Raw genomic sequence first — 20934 nt, forward strand, 5'->3', positions numbered from 1 at the left:
GACATGAAAGAATGCAGTATAGCATGTCCAAAGGTCCTGAGGCCAGGGGTCCTTAACCAGGAGTGATTCTGCCCCTTGCAAGGCATTGGCAATGTCTGGAGATTGCTTTGTTTTGAGACAGAGTCTTGCTAAATGGCCTACACTGGCCTAGAACTTGTGGTCCTCCTGCTCCGGCTCCCAAGTAGCTGGCTCACAGGGTGTGCACTTCTGTGCCCAGCTCTGGAGATACTTTAAATTATCTCGACTTTGGTGTGGTGGGGACTGCTTTTGTCATCTAGTGGGTAGATCCAAGACAGCCCTCATGCGTAAAGGAGTGACCTGGTTCTAAATGTCAGTCACGCAGAGAGTGAGAAAGCCTGGGCTGGAGAAATGCAGAAATGTGGGGGGAGTGTCACCGTCAAAGGACACTGATCCCCTGGGGACAGGAGGAAGCAGTAATCCAGGGAGGGTGGCCACTGCTGGAGTGTGATAGGGCCCAAGGCCGTGGAGAAAAGGACACCATTGTGGGGGAGGTCACTTCAAGGTCGGGAGGCTGGCGAGGCGGGGTGAAGGGAGCGCGCAGACAGACTCCAGCATCCGGAGCAGGGGCCCTGGTAGGTCAATGGGTGAGGCTAAGGCAGAGGGTCTGGGTGGAGGGTGGGCAGGTGGCTGCAGGGCCAGGCTGGCTTTTGGGGTCTCTGGAGTAGAAGGGACCAGGCCAGGCCTGATGCTCCTTCAGGGCGAGTGGGGAGGTCCACTCCAAGCCTGAGTATTCTCATCTGTAAAATGGTGACAGTCACCTCTGTTTACTGGACCTTTACAGTTAAGATGGACGCCCCGCCCCGCCCGCCCCCATGGACACCTGCACATCATTCTGTGTGCCCGCCGTCCTGGGCCGAACCAGGACTTAATGGGTTAAACTTCAGCCCCTGGCCTGCTCCTGGGAGGTGATGGCTCAGCCCTGGGAATGGCCTGGCTGATAAGAGCACTTACACAGTCACACCAGACCGTGACCAGGTGGCTGCTGGTGGGCACTTCGCATCACACAGAGTCAGTTGACCTCAGGAGGGGCTGTCCCTTTGTCCCACCTCCAGCAAAAACCTGGGCACCAAGGCTTAGGGTGGAATCCCTGTTTGGCAGGACACCGTGTGTATTGCCACCCACTGTTCCTGGAAGAATTAGGTGCTGGCCATCAACGCTGGGAGGGGACAGAGGGAAGCTAGCACCGATCTCTCCCGGACCCTGCCCCATGCACTGTACCCTTGGCTGATCCTCTCTCTCTCTGTATATATATTCCCCCCCAGTGGGGCTGGGGATGGGACCCAGAGCCTTGAGCCTGTTAGGCAAGTGCTCTACCACTGAGCCACACACACCCAACAAAATCCATATATTTAAAAAGTTTCAGTTGACACCTAATAATTATAAATTCTTCTGAGTACAGCATATTTCAACACATGCATACCATGTGCAAAGAGCAGATCAGAGTGATTGGCATACCCCCCACCTCACATCGATCATATCTTTGTGTCGGGAACATTCAAAATCAGCTATTTTGAAATATGCAATTAGTTGTTATCAGCCATAGTCACCCCACTGCGCTATAGAACGTTAGAAATTATTTCCCCTATCCAGTGTGCACCTGTGATCCCAGCAGCCAGGGAGGCTGAGGCAGGAGGATCGCGAGTTCAAAGCCAGCCTCAGCAATTTAGGGAGGCGCTAAGCAACTCAGTGAGATGCTGTTTATAAATAAAACATAAAAGGGCTGGGGATGGGGCTCAGTGGTTAAGCGCCCCTGGATTCAATCCCTGGTACCAAAAAAAAAAAAAAAAAATGAAGAAGAAGAAGAAGAGATGAAGTCCGCTCTCCAGCTGTAGGCCTGGCCACTACCCTCCTCCCTCTACCTTCTCCAGTGGCTGGTTCTGGTCTGTCCACTTTGATCAACCCTAACCATCACCTACGGTGGCTTTTCTGAAATTATAAATTCTTCCATCAAATCATAGACCCTGAAGGTCTTGGGGCTCCTGAATGACAGCGATCCTGGGTGAACCAGGCAGGAGGGGACAGCCAGAGCAGGCACAGAGGCAGCACAGAGCGGGCCCTGGTCGGGGGAGGAGGTGCCACCCGGAGCCCGCTGCCCCTGCGGCCCTGCTCCACGGGGCTGCCATCTGGAGGCTGGCCCTTAACTTGTCCTCCCTCCACGAAGGCCCCGGGGCGAGCGCCCTGAGGGGTCCTGGCCCTGCCGCAGACAGTGGCCGCTGCCCGGGAAAGGCAGCCCCTCGGCTTCCCCAGGAGGCGCCCCAGCCCCGCAGCCCGGGCCGCAGGGGCCAAGGTGTAGGTCTGTTCTCCTCATCTTTCCCGGTGGTCTGCGACTTTGCCGAGGTGGGTGGACACAGTAAATGGCCAGGGTGGCCTCGGCAATGTCCCGTCTGGGGGGGAATTTCCCGGTGGCCCCTCCAGTTCCCTTGCACACCTGGGCCCAGGCTCAGCTGACACGGAGGCCCCAGGGGACCCAGGTGTTGGAGAGACTGGCTGGTCCCTGGGTCCCAAAACCCAGCACCAGGAAACGGCCGTTGCTGTGGTGACCACGGAGCGCTCAGGGCGGGGACCGGGAAGGCTGCGGGGTGTGGAGGAGGCGGCACCCAGGGGCCTCAGTTGGGAGGCCACTGGCCAGAGCAGGCGGGCAGCAGCCACCCTCCTGGGCGCCGAGGGGACATGGAGGGTGACACAGCCGGACCCCCTGATGGCTTTGCCATCTGGCCTCCCAGGAGGGTCACCTGGCCACTGGCGTGAGGTTCCTGGGCCTTAGACCCCTTCCCAGGAAGGGAGCGTCCAGGTGGGTGGGCAGCATGAGCTTGGAGCCCCTCAGCCCAGGCACCCGCCGGCGGCTTCTCCACGGGCAGCCAGGTCCCCTCCCGGAGCCCCCCCCCAGCAGCGTGGCCATCTTCATCAGCTCCGCCGTCTCAGGTAAGGTGCAGGCAGGACGGAGGGCCCCGGGCAGGTGGGCAGTCTTGGGGGTGCCAGGGTAATAATGGACATGGTTCACAGGGTCCTCCAAGAGACCCTCATGTGAAGGCAGCTCAGCTAGTGACCCACCTGGGAACCAGTGAGCGGGAGCCTCCTGGACCCTCTGTTTCCTCCTCAACGAGCTGGGCTGGGAGCCGGCTGAACAGAGTTGTTGTGAGTGGCATGTGACATTGCAACTAGTATCTCTAAGACATGGGCATATACTGGGCTTAAAAAGTGCCAGATTCTTGCCACAGCTACACGATCCTGCGGGTCAGGACCCTGTCCACCTCCCTAACTGTCCCATACGATCTTCAATTCGTCCGAGTGTCGCAGCCACACTCATGTCTGGCAGGTCCTGGAACCACGAAGCCCTGAGCCTCGGGTCAAGACCCTCACCCCGAGTTGCCCTCCCTTGGCCTTCCCGTCCGTGGGTTTCGGCATAGACACCTCCTCTTCAGGGAGCCCTCTGCCCCTGTGGAGAGTGAGTGGTCGACCCTGTTCTCAGCACAGCCCACCGTGGCTTCTCAGGCAGCACTTCTCATAAATCGCCATCATGGGTTTGTGTCCCCTGCCACCAGGCCGTGAGCTTCACAAGAGCCACAACCACGTAGAGCCATGTCCTGGCGAACGGTTCATGATCGTTCTCCAAAAGAGAAAGCAAACCCACAAACGCCACCCACAGCCAGACACCCGTCCAGGTTGGCTGCCAATTTCTGTGCCGTAAATGTTCCCCCTACAGCTCTGAGCTGCCGATCGAATTTACCAAACCACGCAGCAGCACACCAAGATCTGCCATTTCCATTATCCCAAGTTCGTATTTTTAAACAGCTTCAAGTGCAAAGCTCATGGTAAATGGAGTCAGGTAGGGGCTGGGGTGGTGGCTCAGTGGCAGAGCACTCGCCTCGCTCGTGCGAGACCCTGGGTTCGATCCTCAGCACCACATACGAAAAAACAAACAAGTGAAATAAAGGTGTTGTGTCCAACTACAACTAAAAAAATAAATTTAAAAAAAATGGAGTCAAATAATTTGGAGGTGATGAGTTTTGCGCACTTCACAATCTTGTCTTTTAGTGTGCTGTCTTCCAGTGTAAGTTCAGTTTTTTTTTAATTTTTAAAACAATCTGATTTTATGTTAATATGACTATGAACAACCAGCTGACATTTTTTAGTTAGTAGCTCTCTCTCTCTCTCTCTCTCTCTCTCTCTCTCTCCCTCTCTCTCTGCAGTGTTGGGGATTGAACCCAGGTTTTCTCACATGCTGGGCAAGCACTCTGTCGCTAAACGACATCCCCAGCTCTTTTATTTTATTTATTTATTTGGGGGTACCGGGGATTGGACTCAGGGCCACTTGACCACTGAGCCCCATCTCAGCCCTATTTTGTATTTTATTAGAGACAGGGTCTCACTGAGTTGCTTAGGGCCTCACTAAGTTGCTGAGGCTGGCTTTGAACTCGAGATCCTCCTGCCTCAGCCTCTGAGTCGCTGGGATGCCAGGCCTGAGACCCTACACAGGTTAATCACATATCTCTCCCTGGCTATTGTGCCATTGACGCTTACCAAGGGTCTGGGCGCAACGTAACTGCCTGACAAATATTTTATGGACACATTTAAATAGCCTGAGGCACGGTAAGGCAGGCCGTGACCGTAGTACATTGCAGATGGGGATGATGATGAGGTGGGAAGGAGGCATATCCCAGACTGGACACCAGGGTCAGCCACCATGCTAAGGCCCCTTAAGACAGATTTATTTTATTTTATTTTATTTGCATCAGTAGTTTTGAGAAACTCCTCTCATGGATACCAGAGTGACAATCCCTTAGCCACACAGAAAACAAAGATTTCTTCACTCAGAGCTACTTGGGAGATTGAGTGATTCAGCTGCACTTCCTGGGTTGGGGGCTGAGACTTCAGCAATGTCCAAGGCAAGTCCTTGACTTTGGGGAGCCTGCAGCCCTGCAAAGAGAGGCACCACCCCCATTTCATGGAAAGGGAAACTGAGGATAGCTTGACACTTGGCACAAGACTACACGGTGCAGTCACTGGTGGGGACGGTCCTGGCGTCTAAGCTTACACTGGCTGCCAGATTTAGAAAAACAAAACACAACAGCCCACACCACCAGGATGTCCAGTTCAATTTGTGAATCAGATAGATCACCAATATCCATTAGCATAAGTAGATCCCAAATACTGCATGCAATGGGACATACTCATGCTAACGAGGTATTCCATAGCTTATGTAGAATGCAAATTCAGCCAGGCATCCTGTGTTTTACCTGGCCACCCTCATCTAGGGTGGGTGACCCATCGTCTTGGTTGGCCCAGGACAGAGGGGTTTCTTGGGATATGGGATTTAAATAGTCTGTCCTGGGAAAGTCCCAGACCACCAGAATGGCCGGCCTCCCCTGGGTTTGCTTATTTATTTATGATTGTAAATAAATAAGCAAACCCATAATGAATAATGAAATACCTTTATTTTATTCATTTATTTTTATGTGGTGCCGAGGATGGAACCCAGTGCCTCGCTCGTGCCAGGCAAGTGCTCTGCGCTGAGCCCCAGCCCAGCCCCTTCCTTGAGTTTACTTGATGGTTTCTGAATCTTTGATTTGCTCCAAGTGGCTCTGGCCTTGGTGGGGACACATGAGGCGATAAGCAGAGCTTTTTTGGGGGGGCGGGCAGTTCTGGTTGCTTCCTGCTCACAGCCTCCCGGCGTTCCTTGCAGATATGGATGCAGAGAGGGAGGCCCTGCAGTCTGCCGCCTGCCCACAAGTGCAGACCTTCTGCCAAAAGCACGGCCTGACATTCGAGGTAAGGGCTGCCTTGAGCCATCGGGAAGCCACAGGGAACCCTTAGCCGGAAGGGCTCCGGGCCGGCTGAACGCCTTCCTTGTTGGGTCTTGAAATTCACAGTGATTTTAAAACAGCAGATCTGCTGTGCTTTTGCGCGGGGCCCTGCAAACCCTCCTGCGAGGTGGCTGTGCAGAAAAGGTCCTGGGATAGTGACAAGCACACAGGGGCGTTAGGGCCCTGGGCCTGGGGCTGACCCTGCGGGGGGCACGGCACCAGGCTAGGAGAGATTGCTTTGGAGCCCGGGCCCACCACTGCCTCCCTGGAGGTGTGACCTTGAGCATGTCATTGAAGTGTCAGCTTTGGTCCTGCTCTGGGGGCCTCCGTGTCCGGGGCAGCTTCGGGAGGAGGTCAAGACTGTCGCTTGGTTTTGGGGGTGAGGATGGCGGTGGGTTGTTCTTCCTGGAGGGCTGCTGTTTTGCTCCCTGGGCACAGTCCCCACGGTCCCCACACAGGGTCTTCTAGGACTCTTGGGCCAGTCCCAGTCTGGGGATTCGGTTTCTTGAACTTCTCCATGCAGACACTCAGGAACCGTGTCTGGAGTCTCAGCTGGACTGAGGCTGCCTCCTTGGATGTACGGCAGCGGGATTCACGGCATCAAAGTCCCTTTTGATTAAAAGATGAAGCACCGTTTGTAGAGTGCTAAGAAAGAAATAGTGCCGGGAATCTCACTCTGTCATTGATGGCGCGAGAGAGATCAATGTCAGAGGCACTAACAGGAAAACAGGCGGACAGCAAACTGCTCAGACCCCTGTGGTTGTCTGGTGCCCACACCGGAGCTCAGTGCTGGACCTTGTGAGTGTCCTCAAGGCAGTCAGGAGACAGGGGTCCCAGGCAAAAGCCCTTCCTAAGGCCGGTCCTGACTCTTTTCCCTTCTCTGCACCCACGCCTGAGGATCCTGCCCCGTTTCGCTCCGGCCACCTTCAGTCCCATTGCTATTGACCCCTGGCTGCAGTTGGTTATGAGTCTGCGTTCCTTTCTCTCTGAGCTAAAGAGGTTAGGAAGAAGAGGCCTGTCCCGAGTCCCTCTTCTCCCCTCATCCCAGTCTCCCCCAGGCTCAGCTTTGCCTCTTGAACCGAACCCTCCTGCCCGCCTCCCTCTGGCCATCAAGAATGGACCGCAAGAGGTGGTTGCCAAGGAGACCTGGCTGCACCCAATGTCCGTCCAACTAAATACCCTCCTTTACAGAGAAGGATCTGGAAGCAAGCATGGACGTAGCCTCGTTTAAAAAGGAGCAGTTTGAAAACGCCCAGTTGCCTTTCTCAAAATGGTTTTCAAATGTCGTTTTCAAGTAAATCTTTGACTTTGGGATTTTGGTTGATAGGAAGTTTGCCTGACAGTACAGAGAGTCCCCCTGCACCGCCTCTCCCACTGTTAAGATCTCAGCCACCCACAACAACTGCCTTGCCATAATTGAAACATTTTTTTTACAACGACAAAAGCCACATGGGTACGTTGCTATTAAGCAACCTCCAGATTCTATTCCACGCGGCCAGTTCTTTCTGGTGGAGGATCCCACCCAGGGTCCCACCTGGCAGGCTGCCCTGGACTGCGCCAGTCCTCAGTCTTTCCTTGTTGTTCATAGCTGTGGCTGTCTAATGGAGGACCGGCTGGGCACCCTGGATCACTCCCTGCCCCCTGACCTGGGTCTACCTGATGTTTTTCTCATGATCACGCAGAGATGATGGATTCTGTTTAAATTTCTTTTAATCCAGAAATCCTCCTAGTGTCAAAAATCATAAAAAGGAGCTGGGCTCGGTGGCCCACGCCTGTCATCCCAGTGGCTCGGGAGGCTGAGGCAGGAGGATCACGAGTTTAAAGCCAGCCTCAATAAAAGCAAGGTGCTGAGCAACTCAGTGAGACCCTGCCTCTAAATAAATAGAACTGGGGATGGGGCTTGGTGGTAAAGCGTCCCTGAGTTCAATCCCTGGTTCCCCCTCCCCCAAAGAAATTATTGAAAGGAACTTGATGCTTTTGTCAAAGGGAGTGGAAAAAAATCACCCATCACGTCACCTCCCTGACAACCCCCACCCTTCTAATCCCCAGGTTGTTGATCTGAGGTGGGGAATTCAGAACTCGGAGGCCACTGACCACATGACCACCGAAATCTGCTTGGAAGAGCTGGACCGGTGTCGCAAGACGTCCATCGGGCCAGCTTTTGTTGTGAGTCCCTCAGGAGGGAGGGGGAGACCTTACTGCCTTTTCCATCTCCAGGATGTGGGCCCTGATCCCCAGCCAAAGCAAACAGAGGAGGGAAGCGTGTGGCATTTCTCCAGTCCTACCTGTTCCCAAAGCCTGCCCAGGGCAGACATGGCCAATGGATCCCGCCATTCTTTCTGCAGCCCTAGCTGGGATCCAGGCATTACTAGTCAAATGAAGCAGCAGAGGAGCTGGAGGATGCAATGTTAAAGCTGGAAAGCATCTTAGAATTGGATGGAACCTTCCTCCTCCTCCCCCACCCCCTTCATGTCTGTGTGACTCTGGGAAGCCAGAGGGAAAGTGGGAACCCACAGGGTTTGGGGAATTCTTTTCTCCGTGTACCCACGGATGGCAGGTGACCTTCCATGGCTGGCCCTCATCTTGTGGCTTCCCAGGTGTGCCCCCTTGTTCATCAAAACAATCCCCAGCTCACAGTGAACAGTGTGAACCTTGGTCCTTGGATTGTATTTCAGCACCTTGGCTTCATGCCACATCAAGTTCCAGATCCCACTCTCAAGCCCTAGAGCCCAGGCTACCAAACTACAGCCTGTGGGACAAACCTGGCCCACGGCGTGACATTTTATGGTCCCTCAGCCACTCCCATCTATTCCATAAAGTCTGGGGCTAAATGAGAGCAAGCTGGGATTTCTTGACCCTCTGGACTGCAGAACACCAACCGTGTGGCACTTTCCAAGAAAGTCTGTCAACCCTTATTCTAGTTAGCAAAGAAGGAAAAAAATAAAGTATCTTTGCCCCTCTCGCCTTCATCAAATCACGAAGAAGCAGCGTTTAGCAGCTCCAGATAAGAGGGAAGAAACTCTCCCGGAGATAAAAAAAAAAAAAAAAAAAAAAAAATGTAGGAGAGAGAGAGCTGTTTGCTGGGGTGGGGGTGGGGGACGAATGGACAGAGTCTCTCTGGCTGTAGCATTGCAGGGTCCAACGCAGGGGTCAAGAATCACGTGAGCAATGCAAGTTAGACTAATTAAAGTCAAATAGAATGAAGATTTCAGTTCCTCCTTTGCGCGGATCGCCTTGCAACAAGAGGCTGTCATGTTGGACAGCACACATTAATATTCTCCCAGCTTTGTAGAAAGTTCCACTGGATAGAGCTGCCTCATAGATTAGACCTCCCTCCAGAACAAGGCCAACCAACCAACCAAACTCAGACCCAGGGCCGGCTGAGAGAAGCCTTCTGCACTATCCTTTACTGTAGGTAGGCTGCTCCTGTGTGGGCCTATTTTTTTTCTGGGTTCTTCCCTTCATATATCAGCACCGATTTATTTGAATGACTCTTGCTTTAAAATGTGTTCTAACATCTGGAAGGTTCCACAGCCCTGCTTAGAAATCCCCTTCACCATCATTTTTCTGGTTTTTAAAATTTAATTTTCCAAAGGAACTCTGTGATCAGGCTCTTGAGTTTCCAAGGGGGGAAAAATGCTTGAAAACAGAAAACAGAGAGCAAGGGAGAGAGAGAAAGAGGGGGGGGGGGAAGAACTCTAGGAGGAATTAGGTTTTGCAATCCAAATTGCAGGCAGCAAAAAGCACATCGTGGCCTCCAGATGGCTGGGAGATGGGAGGATGATCTCCAGGCCTCCCCAGGTCTAACCAGCCAGCCTGGAACCTTCCAGAAGGGCTCCAGGGCCGGTGACCTCTGCTTGCTCTGGCTTCCCTCTTGAACCCGGCCCCACCCCTCCACTGTCGGAGATGCCCACCACTGTTGTCCTCCAAGGCTCTGATCTGGGGGACTTTCCATGGAAATCAGCTGGAGGCGTCTCTGGTAAACAAGCCATTAGGCAGCACATCAGCAGGGGACGGCTCCCCACGGTGCTTCCTTTTAGAGGTGTCTCTTGGGACACCAGCAGCTCCAGCGTCTCCAGAGCCCCAAGTCACTCCTGCTGGGAGCTCTTCCTATTTCCCTGCTCCCCTCCCGCCAGCCAGGGCTCCTTACCCTGATCTCTGTGGTCCACTGGTGATGACTTTTCCAGCCGTTCTGCTTCCTCCAAGACCATTACTGTCGAAGGGACCGAGGCCCTTCAACGTCCCATCATCACCGATTCCCTTGATCCAGCTTTCCCAGGTGCACACCCCTGGGATATTCTGGAACAACCCAATGGGGTGGATGATTGCTTCCATCTTACCATGAGGAAATTCAAGACCTTGGCACCAACCTGAGCGTTTGTGTTTTTTTTTTTTTTTTGGTACCGGGGATTGAACTCAGGGGCACACGACCACTGGGCCACACCCCCAGCCTTGTTCTGTGTTTTATTTAGAGACAGGGCCTCACTGAGTTGCTTAGCGCCTCACTTGTCCTGAGGCAGAGCTTTGAACTCACCATCCTTCTTCCTCAGCCTCCTGGGCCACTAGGATGACAGGCGGGTGCCACGGCGCCCAGCCTGCACTTAGTGATTCTCAGCCTTGGCATTACCGCCAGGTTCATGAGCTCTTCTCTGGGCACAGAGCTGAGTGCCACTCGGAGATCTGAAGCTGTACTCCCCTCTCTGCCCATTTCTCTGCCAGGCCCTTATAGGTGACCAGTATGGCCCCTGTCCAGTCCCCTCCGTGATCGAGGAGAAGGAGTGGGAGGCCCTGAGGGCCCAGCTGACCGCCAGGCCACGTGACCTGGAGCTGGTGGCACGACGCTTCCGGAGAGACGAGAACTCAGTTCCTCCTACCTACGTCCTGCAGGCGACAGGTGGCAGGGAGGCTCCTGGGCCTGAGGAGGCCACTCTGACCTCTGTCCTGCGCTCTGGAGCTCAGGAGGCCTGGAGGCGGGGCCTCATCAGCCAGGAGCAGTGGCACCGCCACCACCGGTCAGGTGAGGCTACAGGGAGCCCCTCCGTGGTGCATGTGAAACGGACCGTGTATCCAGAATGTGCATCTCCCAGGGCCCCAAATGCAGCCTTGCTGTCCGTGCCAATCCCCCCAGCTCCCAGACGCTTGCTCTGGAAAAGGGATTTTACTGCTGCAAGATAGTGCAGACAAGTCCTGAGTGATCTTGACCTTGGGACCCTCCTCATTTCCCTGGATCCTTCAGCCTTTCTCCCAGAAAGGCCTCTGGTATGGGGTGGGGGAAGAATTCTAGGGTCACCACCATCCCAATTTGCCTGGAATAGAGGGCTTCGCAGGATGCAAGGTTTGTAGTGCTGCAGCCTGTAATTTTAGCAGCTCAGGAGGCTGCGGCAGGAGTATCCCAAGTTCAAAGCCAGCCTCAGCAATTTAGCAAGGCCCTTAGCAACTCAGTGAGACCCTGTCTCTAAATAAAATACAAACTAGGGAAAATAGGGCTGGGGATGGGGCTCAGTGATTAAGTGCCCCTGGGTTCAATCCCTGGTACCAAAAATGAGAAAGAGATTTGGAGTGCTAAAACCTAGCTTAGTCTCAGGCAGATTAGAAGAGCTGACCCCTGTGGTGGCCCAAGAGCAGCCCCTGCTGAGAGGCGCTGAGCTGGCCCTGTGTGTGTGTGTGTGTGTGTGTGTGTGTGTGTGTGTGTGTGTGTGTGTGTGTGTGTGTGAGTCTCCAGGCTTCTGGCGTCCAACAGAGATAGGCTCTTCTCTATGAGTTAGTAGGAGGTCAGTGTATGGACTTTGAGGAGGTTGATTTATATCACAGTAGCCCTCGCTCATCCACAGGGGGTACATCCACAACTCTCCAGACACCCCAAACTGCCTACAGCACCAAGCCCTGCATAGGTTGTGTTTTCCCCTTTATAGACCTATCTCTGATCAAGTTTAATTTAAACTTAGGCACAGCAATAGCTTAACACTAACAAATAACAATATACAACCATTTATAACCATAGACTCTAATAAAAGTTTGCACTTAGGGACCATTATTAAGTAAAATGAAAGTTACTTGAACTTACGCACTGTGATACCCCGGTGTTCGTCTGATAACCCAGATGCCTACTGTGACTAATGGGTGGGTAGCATATACAGCCTGGATACGCTGGACAAAGGGATGATTCATGTGCTGGGAGGGATGGAGCAGGGTGACACAAGATTTTGTCCCAGGACACAAAATGGTGTGCAATTAAAAACATGAACTGTTTCAAACCACCATTGGCCTCAGGTAGTTGAAAGCACAGAAAAAGGAAGACTATTAACTAAAATATTAAGTATATTCATTTCTACCTTCAACATATTTAATACATGAATTTATATTCTCCACATGAAATATATTGATTCATATAAATATATTGAAAGAAGAAATTTATATAATTTTACTGTACACTTGCCAAAACTGGTCTGTGACAGTTTCACAGTCTTTCCTTGTTCTTGGTGATCTTGACACCCCACCCCACCCCCGGCCACACACACAGAGTTCAGGGAATGGGACCAGGGCTCACACATGCGGCTAGGCAAGTCCTGCACCACTGAGTCTCACCCTCAGACTTTTAAATTTTATTTTAGTTTAAAGACATTTTTTTTTAAGATTTTGTTTTTAGTTGTAGATGGACACATTACCTTTATTTTATGTGTTTATTTTTGTGTGTTCTGAGGATCAAACCCAGGGCCTCACACGTGTTAGGCAAGCGCTCGACCACGGAGTTACAACGCCAGCCCCTTTTTTATTTTATTTTGAGAAAGGGGCTCATTAGATTGCTGGGGCTGGCCTTGAACCTGTGACCCTCCTGCCTCAGCCTCCTGAGAGCTGGGATTGCAGGCTGCACCGTGCTTGGCAACCTTGACACTTGGAGGAGATCTGGCCAGTTCTTCTGTGGCATGTCCTTGGTCTGCTGTTTCCCTGAGGTCAGGCTGGGATTCAGGGTCTGGGTTCTCCTCTCTCTCCTGTTGCACCCCCTTTTCTGCTGCCTTTCCCCTGCTACCTGTTTATAACCACACTCTGTTTCCCCTGAAGCCCCAGCTCTTGGCAGCCTGGAATGCACCACCACCTCTCTCATGTGTTACTTGAACGATACACAATGGAAGCTCACCGTCTTAACCTTTTGAGACTGGCTTCTTTCCCTCCCACGGAGAATGCTCGGCTTCTCCCAAGCATTATTCCATAGAAAAGTCTCACAACAGCGCCCCCATCAGGATGGACGAGTACACCCACATGACAGGGGAGAAAACAGGCTCAGAGAGGTACAGAGATTTTCCCAAAGCCACACAGTGTCCGAGAAGGATTCCATTTTGGAGTGTAGTTGCCTTCATCCCTACCTTCCTCCCTTGAGGCCCAGGGGTCCTGAGGGCTCTCAAAGAAGGATTGTGTGTGTGTGTGTGTGTGTGTGTGTGTGTGTGTGTGTGTGTAATTGGAGATTGAACCACGTGGTGGTGGTGGGGGTCAGCTATATTCCCAGCCTTCTCCCTTTTCTTTTTCTACTTTTTTTTTTTTTTGGTCCTGAGGAGTGAATCCAGGGGTTTTTAACCTCTGAGCCACATCACCAGCCCCCTTTTTTTTAAAAAAAAAAATTTATTTCAAGATAGGGTCTCACCAAGTTGCTGAGGCTGATCTCAGACTTCTGCCTCAGCCTCCCAGGTAGCTGGGATTACAGGTGTGCACCACATCTGCCACATCTGGGCGGCTCCTGACTTTTTTAAAATATTTTTTTAGTTGTAGATGGGCACAATGACTGTATTTTATGGATTGATCTATTTTATGGGTCCTGAGAATCAAGCCCAGTGCTCCTCGTGCTGGGAGAGGCTGCACCCCTGAGCCCGACCCCTGCCTGCGGCTCTTGCTGTTGTCGGTCCCCAGGGGCCCGGGGCCTTCAGCAGCAGAGAACTGGGAGCCTCCGCTGAGCCCAGAGCAGCTTCAAAAATAACTCCTCCCGTCGGACTCCTTCAAAACAACAGCCTCCGAGGAGAGTCAGGGAGGGCCCCGGTCCTGGAAAATGTGGGTCCTGGGGCAGCGGCTGCAGGCCGTGGGGCAGGGGTCGGCCAGCCTGGGCTGCGGCAGCTCCGTCAGCTGCCTGGTTTTGTCAGTGCAGCTTTGCTGGCGCGCGCCCAGGTGCCTTCGTCCGCACGCTGTCTGTTTGCACTCGTGCCCTGGCAGCTGGGTCCGCCCAGGTGACCTGGCCTGGCCTGTGAGGGCCTCGGACACTGACTCTGTGGCCCTTGATGCTGAAAGGCACCGGTCCTTGCGCTTAGGACAGAATGAACTGCTGTCTCCCCACGGAAGCCAGGCTCCTTAGAAACTCCCAGCTTCCCAGCTTTTGCAGATGCGCGTGCAGCACACACACACACACACACACACACACACACACATTTTTCTTGTAGCTTCGAATACCCACTTGTCCTTCTCAGTTGGGAAAGACCAGCTGTTTCCTCACCAGCTGTCTGTCCGTTCATGCTTCCATTTATTCATTTAGACAGGAATGTCCACTCTGCCAGGGCAGGGACCTGTGTTCCCAGCGTGGAGAGCAGAGGCCGGCACAAGTAGAAGCGCAACCAACGTTTGTTGATAGAATATGTGAAGGAGGCACCTGAAACAGACACACTGGATTTTTTTTTTTTTTTTTGGAGCTGAGTTCACATAGCCCTAGCATTCACCTTTGGAAAGGGAACGATTTGGTGGCATTAAGTACATTCACAAGGTTGTACAGCCAGAATGTTTTCATCCCCCTGAAAGGAGACCCCATCCCCTCTAGCAGTCGCTCCCCACTGCCCTCTCCCTGTGCTTGGCAGCCACTGATCCTCTTTCCAGCTCTATAGGTCTGCCAGGTCTGGACCCTGGACTCAGAGGGACCACATACCCTGTGGCCTCTGCGTCTGGCGTCGCTTTTCTAGGGCTCCTTTGCCTTGCAGCAGGTGTCAGTGCCTCACCCCTTTTCATGGCTGCACAATATTCCACCGTGTGGCTGAACCACATCACTTTATCCACTGCTGTACGTTTAGACTGTCTTCCCCTTTGGGCTGCTGTGATTGAGGGTGGGCGAGTGTTTGTTGAATATCTGTTTTCAGTTCTTTGGGGGCAGAGTCCTAGGAGTGGAACTGCTGGATAGCTGGGTGCTGTGGGGACTCGGGGCTGACTTTTGCATTGTTTGATGACGGGCTGCTTTTCCACACGCGCTGCCTGTTGCAGAGGTCCGTTGATTAATAATGGTGGCTAAATCCGTGCTGGTCCTGGACTGCCGGTTACCTGCAGGCTTGTTGGACGTGTGGACCCACAGGCCAACTTCTGGAGGCGGGTCCAGCCCTGTGGGTTTTGGGAAGATGCCCAGGTAGCTCCGCCACATGCTGAACTTGAACCCGGGACCCAGGGACCCCCCTGTGGGCCAGCGGGTGACCGTGCTGACCAGCCTTTCTACCCCTCTGCTTTGCAGTCATCGAGTGGGAGATGGAGCGGGGCCTGCTGGGCTCAGCGGCCGGGGAGCGGGGCGCCACTGTCTTCCTTCGAGAGATCCAGGACCTCAGCAAGCACATCCTGGAGGACTGCGCCCTCAAGATGGTGGACCGGCTCGCGGACGGCTGCCTGGACACCGACGCCCAGAACCTTCTGAGGGACCTCAAGGGGCGCGTCGCCGACGCACACCCCGGGGTCCTCAAGACCCACCGCCTGCCGTGGAGCCGCGACCTGGTGAACCCCAAGAACAAGGCTCATGCCCGCTACCTCCGGGAGCTGGGCGAGCAGTTTGTGGCCAGGGCTGACCACCAGGTCCTGGAGCATCTCCGGGAGCTGCAGCTGGCCGGGCGGGACCTGGCCTGGCTCTACCAGGAGATCCGCCACCACCTCTGGCAGGGCGCAGAGGCCACCGGGACCTTCTGTGGCCGCCGGGAGCTGCTGGCTCAGCTCGGGCAGCGGCTCAGACGAGACGACGGCCAGCCCCACGGCCCCGTGGTCCTCTTCGGCCCCCCGGGCGTCGGGAAGTCCGCCCTGGTGTGCAAGCTGGCGGAGCAGATGCCCGGGCTGCTCGGCCACAAGACGGTGACGGTCCTGCGGCTGCTGGGGACATCGCAGATGAGCTCCGACGCCCGCAGCCTCCTGAAGAGCCTCTGCTTCCAAGTGTGCCTGGCTTTCGGGCTGCCCCCGCCGCCCCCCCAGGTCCTGCAGGCCCAGGCCAGGGTGGCCCAGCTCCTGCGCGGCCTCCTCCACACCGTCTCCCGCAGGAACTTCGAGTCCCTGGTGCTGCTGCTGGACTCGGTGGACGACCTGGACTCTGTCCGAGGCTCCCGGAGGATCCCCTGGCTGCCTCTCAGGTGTCCCCCAAAGGTGCACCTCATCCTCTCCGCTTGCTCGGGGCAGCGGGGGGCTCTGGACACCGTGCGGAGGACGGTCACCGACCCCGAGGCCTACTGGGAGGTGAGGCCCCTCTCTGGGAACCAAGGACAAGAAATGATCCAGCTCCTGTTGGTGGCAGCAAGGAGGACCCTGAGCCCCACGCAGCGGGACCTGCTCTGGGCCAGCCTTCCGGACTGCGGCCACCCAGGGCGGCTGAGGCTGGCTTTTGAGGAGGCCCGGAAATGGGCCTCTTTCACCGTGCCCGCGCCCTTGGCCTCCACCGCCGAGGAGGCGACACACCAGCTCTGTGCCCGCCTGGAGCAGACGCACGGGCAGCTCCTGGTGGCCCGCGTGCTGGGTTACATCGCGTCTTCCCGGTAAGGCCCAGTCGTGTGGCTTTATTGTCTTATTACTGAGTGGTCGGGGTCGCGGTGGCCTGGGCTGGACCCCAGGGCCTGGGGGGGGGGCGGGCTCAGCACATGCTGCGCCCCGGAGCTGCACCCCAGCCCTGCAGCTCTTTTTAAAATCGAGACCTGATCCATCGTTGGTGTCTTGGGCTGCTGTAGAAGTCGCAGCTGGGGAGCTTGGCATGATGGAGTCGTTCTCCCACGGTTCTGGAGGCTGGAAGTCCGTGTGGGCAGCGCCATGCTCCCTCCAGGGGCTCTGGGGTGGGCCAGCCCTGTGCCTTCTTCCCTGATTCTGGTGTTGCAGCCGAGCCTGGCTCCCGAGCCTGTGGGGGGGACGCTCCAGTCTCTGTCTCTGTCCACACAGCCTCCTCCTCCCTGGGCGGACGCCACGCCCTGGGTTAAGGCCCGCCCTGGTTCAGCACAGTGTCGTTTTGTCTTGGTTACCTCCAAAGAGGGCAGCGAGGCTTTTAAAGTCAGCTCACATTCCCAGGCTTTGGTGGGCACAGACCCTGGGGGGACACTCTTCAGCCCAGTACAATTCATACAATGTAAATTATTTCTTTTAAAAATCTTTAAAATTTTTTAGTTAATTTCTAGCCAAGGGTGGTGGGCACGCCTGCAGTCCAGCAACTTGGGAGACTGAGGTGGGAAGATCAGAAGTTCAAGGCCAGCCTCAGCAACTGAGTGAGACCCTGTCTTAAAATAAAATGTAAAAACAGGGCTGGGGGACTGGGGATATAGCTCAGTGGTAGGACACTTCTGGGTTCAATCCCCAGTGACCCCCAAGTTTGATTAATTTTGTAATTGACAGGCAATCATTGCACCCGTTTTTGGTCTCAGTGTGACCTTTCACTACATGTATAAATGACCAACTCAGAACACTTAGGCTACCCGCCATCTCGAACGCTGAGAACATTCAAAATCCTCTCTTGTAGCTGTTCTGATTCACACGACACAATGTTGTTAAGAGTTCTCATCCTGCTGGGGAGCAGTACTCCGGGACTCATCCTCCTCCCGAGCTGTGCCTTTGGACTCAGGAAATTGAATACAGTTCAGTGGTTTTTAACGCATTCCCAATGCTATGCAAATGTCACCAAAACATTGCCATCACCCACAAAGGACACCCTGTCCCTGTTAGCAGCCACTCCCCGTTTCCCTTCCCCAGTCCCTGTCAGCACGCATCTTTCTGTCTCCACGGATTTGCCTGTAGAATTTATTTTGTAAAATTTTTACTTTAAAATAACTTCAGATTTATCGATGATGACAAGAACAGTGTGAAGAATTCCTAGACACCAGGTTTCTCAGCCTCAGCGCTGCTGACACGGAGCCCCTCGTTCTTTGCAGGGGAGGCTCCCCCGTGCCTTGCATTTACTCCCAGGTGCTGGTGGTGCAACATGCTGTGACACTCCAAAGTATCTCAGCACATTGGCAGGTGTCCCCATAGGTAGACTAGGCCTTGGTCAAGAACAGTCCCCCAGAATCACCGGTTTGCATCAATTTGCTACATAAGCTGTATCTTTCCCTCCTCTACCTACCTATCTGTCATCTTTTCCATCCTGTATCAATCTGTCAATCTTTCTAGCATCCTCCTGTCATCTGTCATCTGTCTGCGGTCTGTCACTCACACATTAACTCACACATATGTAATTTCCCCCCGATGTTTTCCTCCTGAATGATTCACACAGTTCCCAAGAACAAAAGCAGTCGGAATCTCACATTGCCACAGGACAATTCTGAGGTTAAGAAATCAATGTGGACACGATGATGTTCAGTACGCACTTCACAATCCAAACGTGCCAAGGTCCCCATAATGTCCTTCATTGCGGTCCCTCTCCCACCCTGACCCAGAATCCCATTTAGTTGTTGGGACTCTTTGTTCTCTGTTGGCTGCTTACTGAAGTGTCACAGACTGAGTGGCCTGTCCCAACAGAGGCACCGCCAGCTCTCTGTGCCGCGGGGTTCCGTGTCTCTGGTTTCCGCCGGCTGCAGGTGTTCAGAAGGACGCGTGTGTGCGGACCGACTGTGTGCGGACCTTGTCCTGCCGTGACGTCCTGGCCAGTGTGACAGCTGAGCACGGCGCATTGGCCTCAGGTTTCCTAAGTCACTGAGGGAGATGACGGAGGGCTGTGCAAACCTGTGCCTGTTCTAGAAGGGACTAGAAGGGACTGGGCACCTGCGTATTTTGGTGTCTTGGGGGTCTGGACCCCATCACTGTGGGTCCTGAGGGACGGTTGCATTTTCCCCTGTTCTAGAGGCTGGAAGTCTGAGGCAGGCCGCCAGCATGGCCGGGCTCTGGTGAGGGCCCCGACTTCCTGTGTCCTCAGGTGGCAGAAGGGCGGGGAGAGAGCTGGGGGTCTTTTCTACCAGGCTCCAGTCGCATTCCCGCTGGGTTAGCATTTCAACATGGGGTTTAGAGGAGACCAACGTTCAGTCTGCTGAAGCCTCTCTTCTGGAACATTCTTCCTCTGAAGAATGTTCTTTGCTTGAAGAGTCCAGGCCTGTTATCTGCAGTCAGCCTTTGGCCCTCCCGGGGTCTGCCATTGAATTAGACTCTGATCCCGGGAAGCCCTTTCTCCTGAGCTCTCTGGCCACGCTGCGAGCCCAGGATCACACCTCCGCTGGGAGCCTGTGGTGCGTGCCTCCTGGGCGGCCGGATGGGGACACTCCAGCCAAACCTGGGTGAGGCTCAGCCTTTCTTGGGAGGGTTGGTTGGTTGGTTTTCCTGCTGAGACTTTGCAATGTCCCCCTCTGTAATGAAGCAGACGTATGCAGAGAGGTTTCAGAAAAAGACTTTTAAGACACTCTTTTCCAAAGACTTGGCCACAAGGAGGTGTCTAAGTTTAACTCCAGGCTCGTAGCTTCGGAACCAACCACAGGCAAAAAGGAAAGTCCAATCCCAATGTGTTTGTAGAATCAGAGAAAGAAAGAAAAAAAAAACAATCTTAAAGAAGCAGAGAGAAGAGTGGTGGGTGCCAGGAGCTTGGCGGGGGTGGGCGTGGGTGAATAGTGAGATGTTGGTCAGAAGGTGTCGACTTTCTGACATAAGATGGATCAGACCAGCCGTGGTGGTGCCTGCCTGTCATCCCAGTTACTGGGGAGGCTGAGGCAGGAGGATTTCAAGTTTGAGGCCAGCCTCTGCAACTGTGCTAAACAGGGATGGGCTGTGACTCAGTGGTAGAGCGCCTCTGTGTTCAATTGAAAAAAGAGAGACTCAGTTCTGAGAACGAGGATCTGATGTTGTGATGTTCAGCATGGTGACGGCGGTCAATGATACTGTGCTGTTGACCTGCAATTTGCTGAGGGCAGAACTTAAGTCTCTCTCTCTCTCTCTCTCTCACACACACACACACACACACACACTGGTAGCTCCACCAGAGTTGGTTATTTGGTTGTGGTGACCATGACCCAAAGCCCACACGTGTCAAGTCACCACGTTGTGCGAAGGACTGTTTAGATGGTGGCTCTGCCCATGAGGTGCTCAGGGCTGTGGCTCCCAGCAGCTCCCTGGGTCACCCTGCTCCGGGAGCCCAGGTGTGGGGGGAGGCAGAGGCGGGGAGCTGCGGAGTTGGAGGGTGCTCCTCAGAAGCACCCGGGCACCCAGCTCGTCCCCTGGAGGCCGGGTCAGGCCAGTCAGCAGACACCGAGCAACAAAGCAGCTGGGCCGGGCTGGCCGGCCAGACGTCCAAGTGCACCGCCTGGACCGCGTGGCTCCGCTCGTTCCTGGGGCAGTCTTCTCTCGCTCAGTCTTTGCTATTCTGGATCTTTCTTCATTGCCACAGTTCCTCCATATGGTGGGGGTCTCTTTGTTTGTTCACCAGAAACTGAACCCCCCTCCAAGCCAGTGTTGAGAACTAAGGGCTTTATTCCAAGGGGAAGGAGGGGTCCGAAGCCACCTGCAGCTGATCACAGGGCCACACCAGATTCCATGTTGGGGGAGATGTCGTGGCTGCACTGACTCTACAAGTGGACAAGACGGGAACGTTCCCAGGTAGAGGGTGCCCCTCAGGCCACGCTGGAGAGTCTACACGGAGGAAGCAGGGCTCCCAGGGAAGCCAGAAAGTCATGAGTATTAATTTTTTGCCCATTCACCCTTGGGGTCCTCTGTGGACATTGGCTCCTCTTCTAGAATCTTCCTTTCTTTCCCTTGGAACTTGCACTTGCCTTGAGCTTCAGGTGGCTGCATGGACCTGACATCATCTCACTGGGTTGATCTTTGCGTCCCAATGCCAAAATCCAAGGGGGACAGAAATTAGTTGGCCTATTTGGCCCCACGACTGGTCCAATCAGGAGAGCCGGGCATTTCATGGGCTGTAGGATCCCCCTCCCAGGGCTGGTGGGGA

General features: G+C 54.3%; 1 protein-coding gene across 1 annotated transcript in view; it reads left to right on the forward strand.

The window, feature by feature from the left end:
* The window catches only part of Nwd1 (NACHT and WD repeat domain containing 1), a 61973-nt gene that overhangs the window by 547 nt on the left and 40492 nt on the right, over positions 1-20934 (forward strand). The window contains exons 2-5 of the mRNA XM_078037756.1: positions 5705-5790; positions 7875-7991; positions 10545-10842; positions 15292-16564. Coding sequence (XP_077893882.1) covers positions 5707-5790; positions 7875-7991; positions 10545-10842; positions 15292-16564 — 1772 coding nt within the window. The 5' untranslated portion in view covers positions 5705-5706. The remainder of the gene's footprint in view (positions 1-5704; positions 5791-7874; positions 7992-10544; positions 10843-15291; positions 16565-20934) is intronic.

Source organism: Ictidomys tridecemlineatus, chromosome 2, assembly GCF_052094955.1.
Source record: "Ictidomys tridecemlineatus isolate mIctTri1 chromosome 2, mIctTri1.hap1, whole genome shotgun sequence".
Taxonomy (NCBI): Eukaryota; Metazoa; Chordata; class Mammalia; order Rodentia; family Sciuridae; genus Ictidomys; species Ictidomys tridecemlineatus.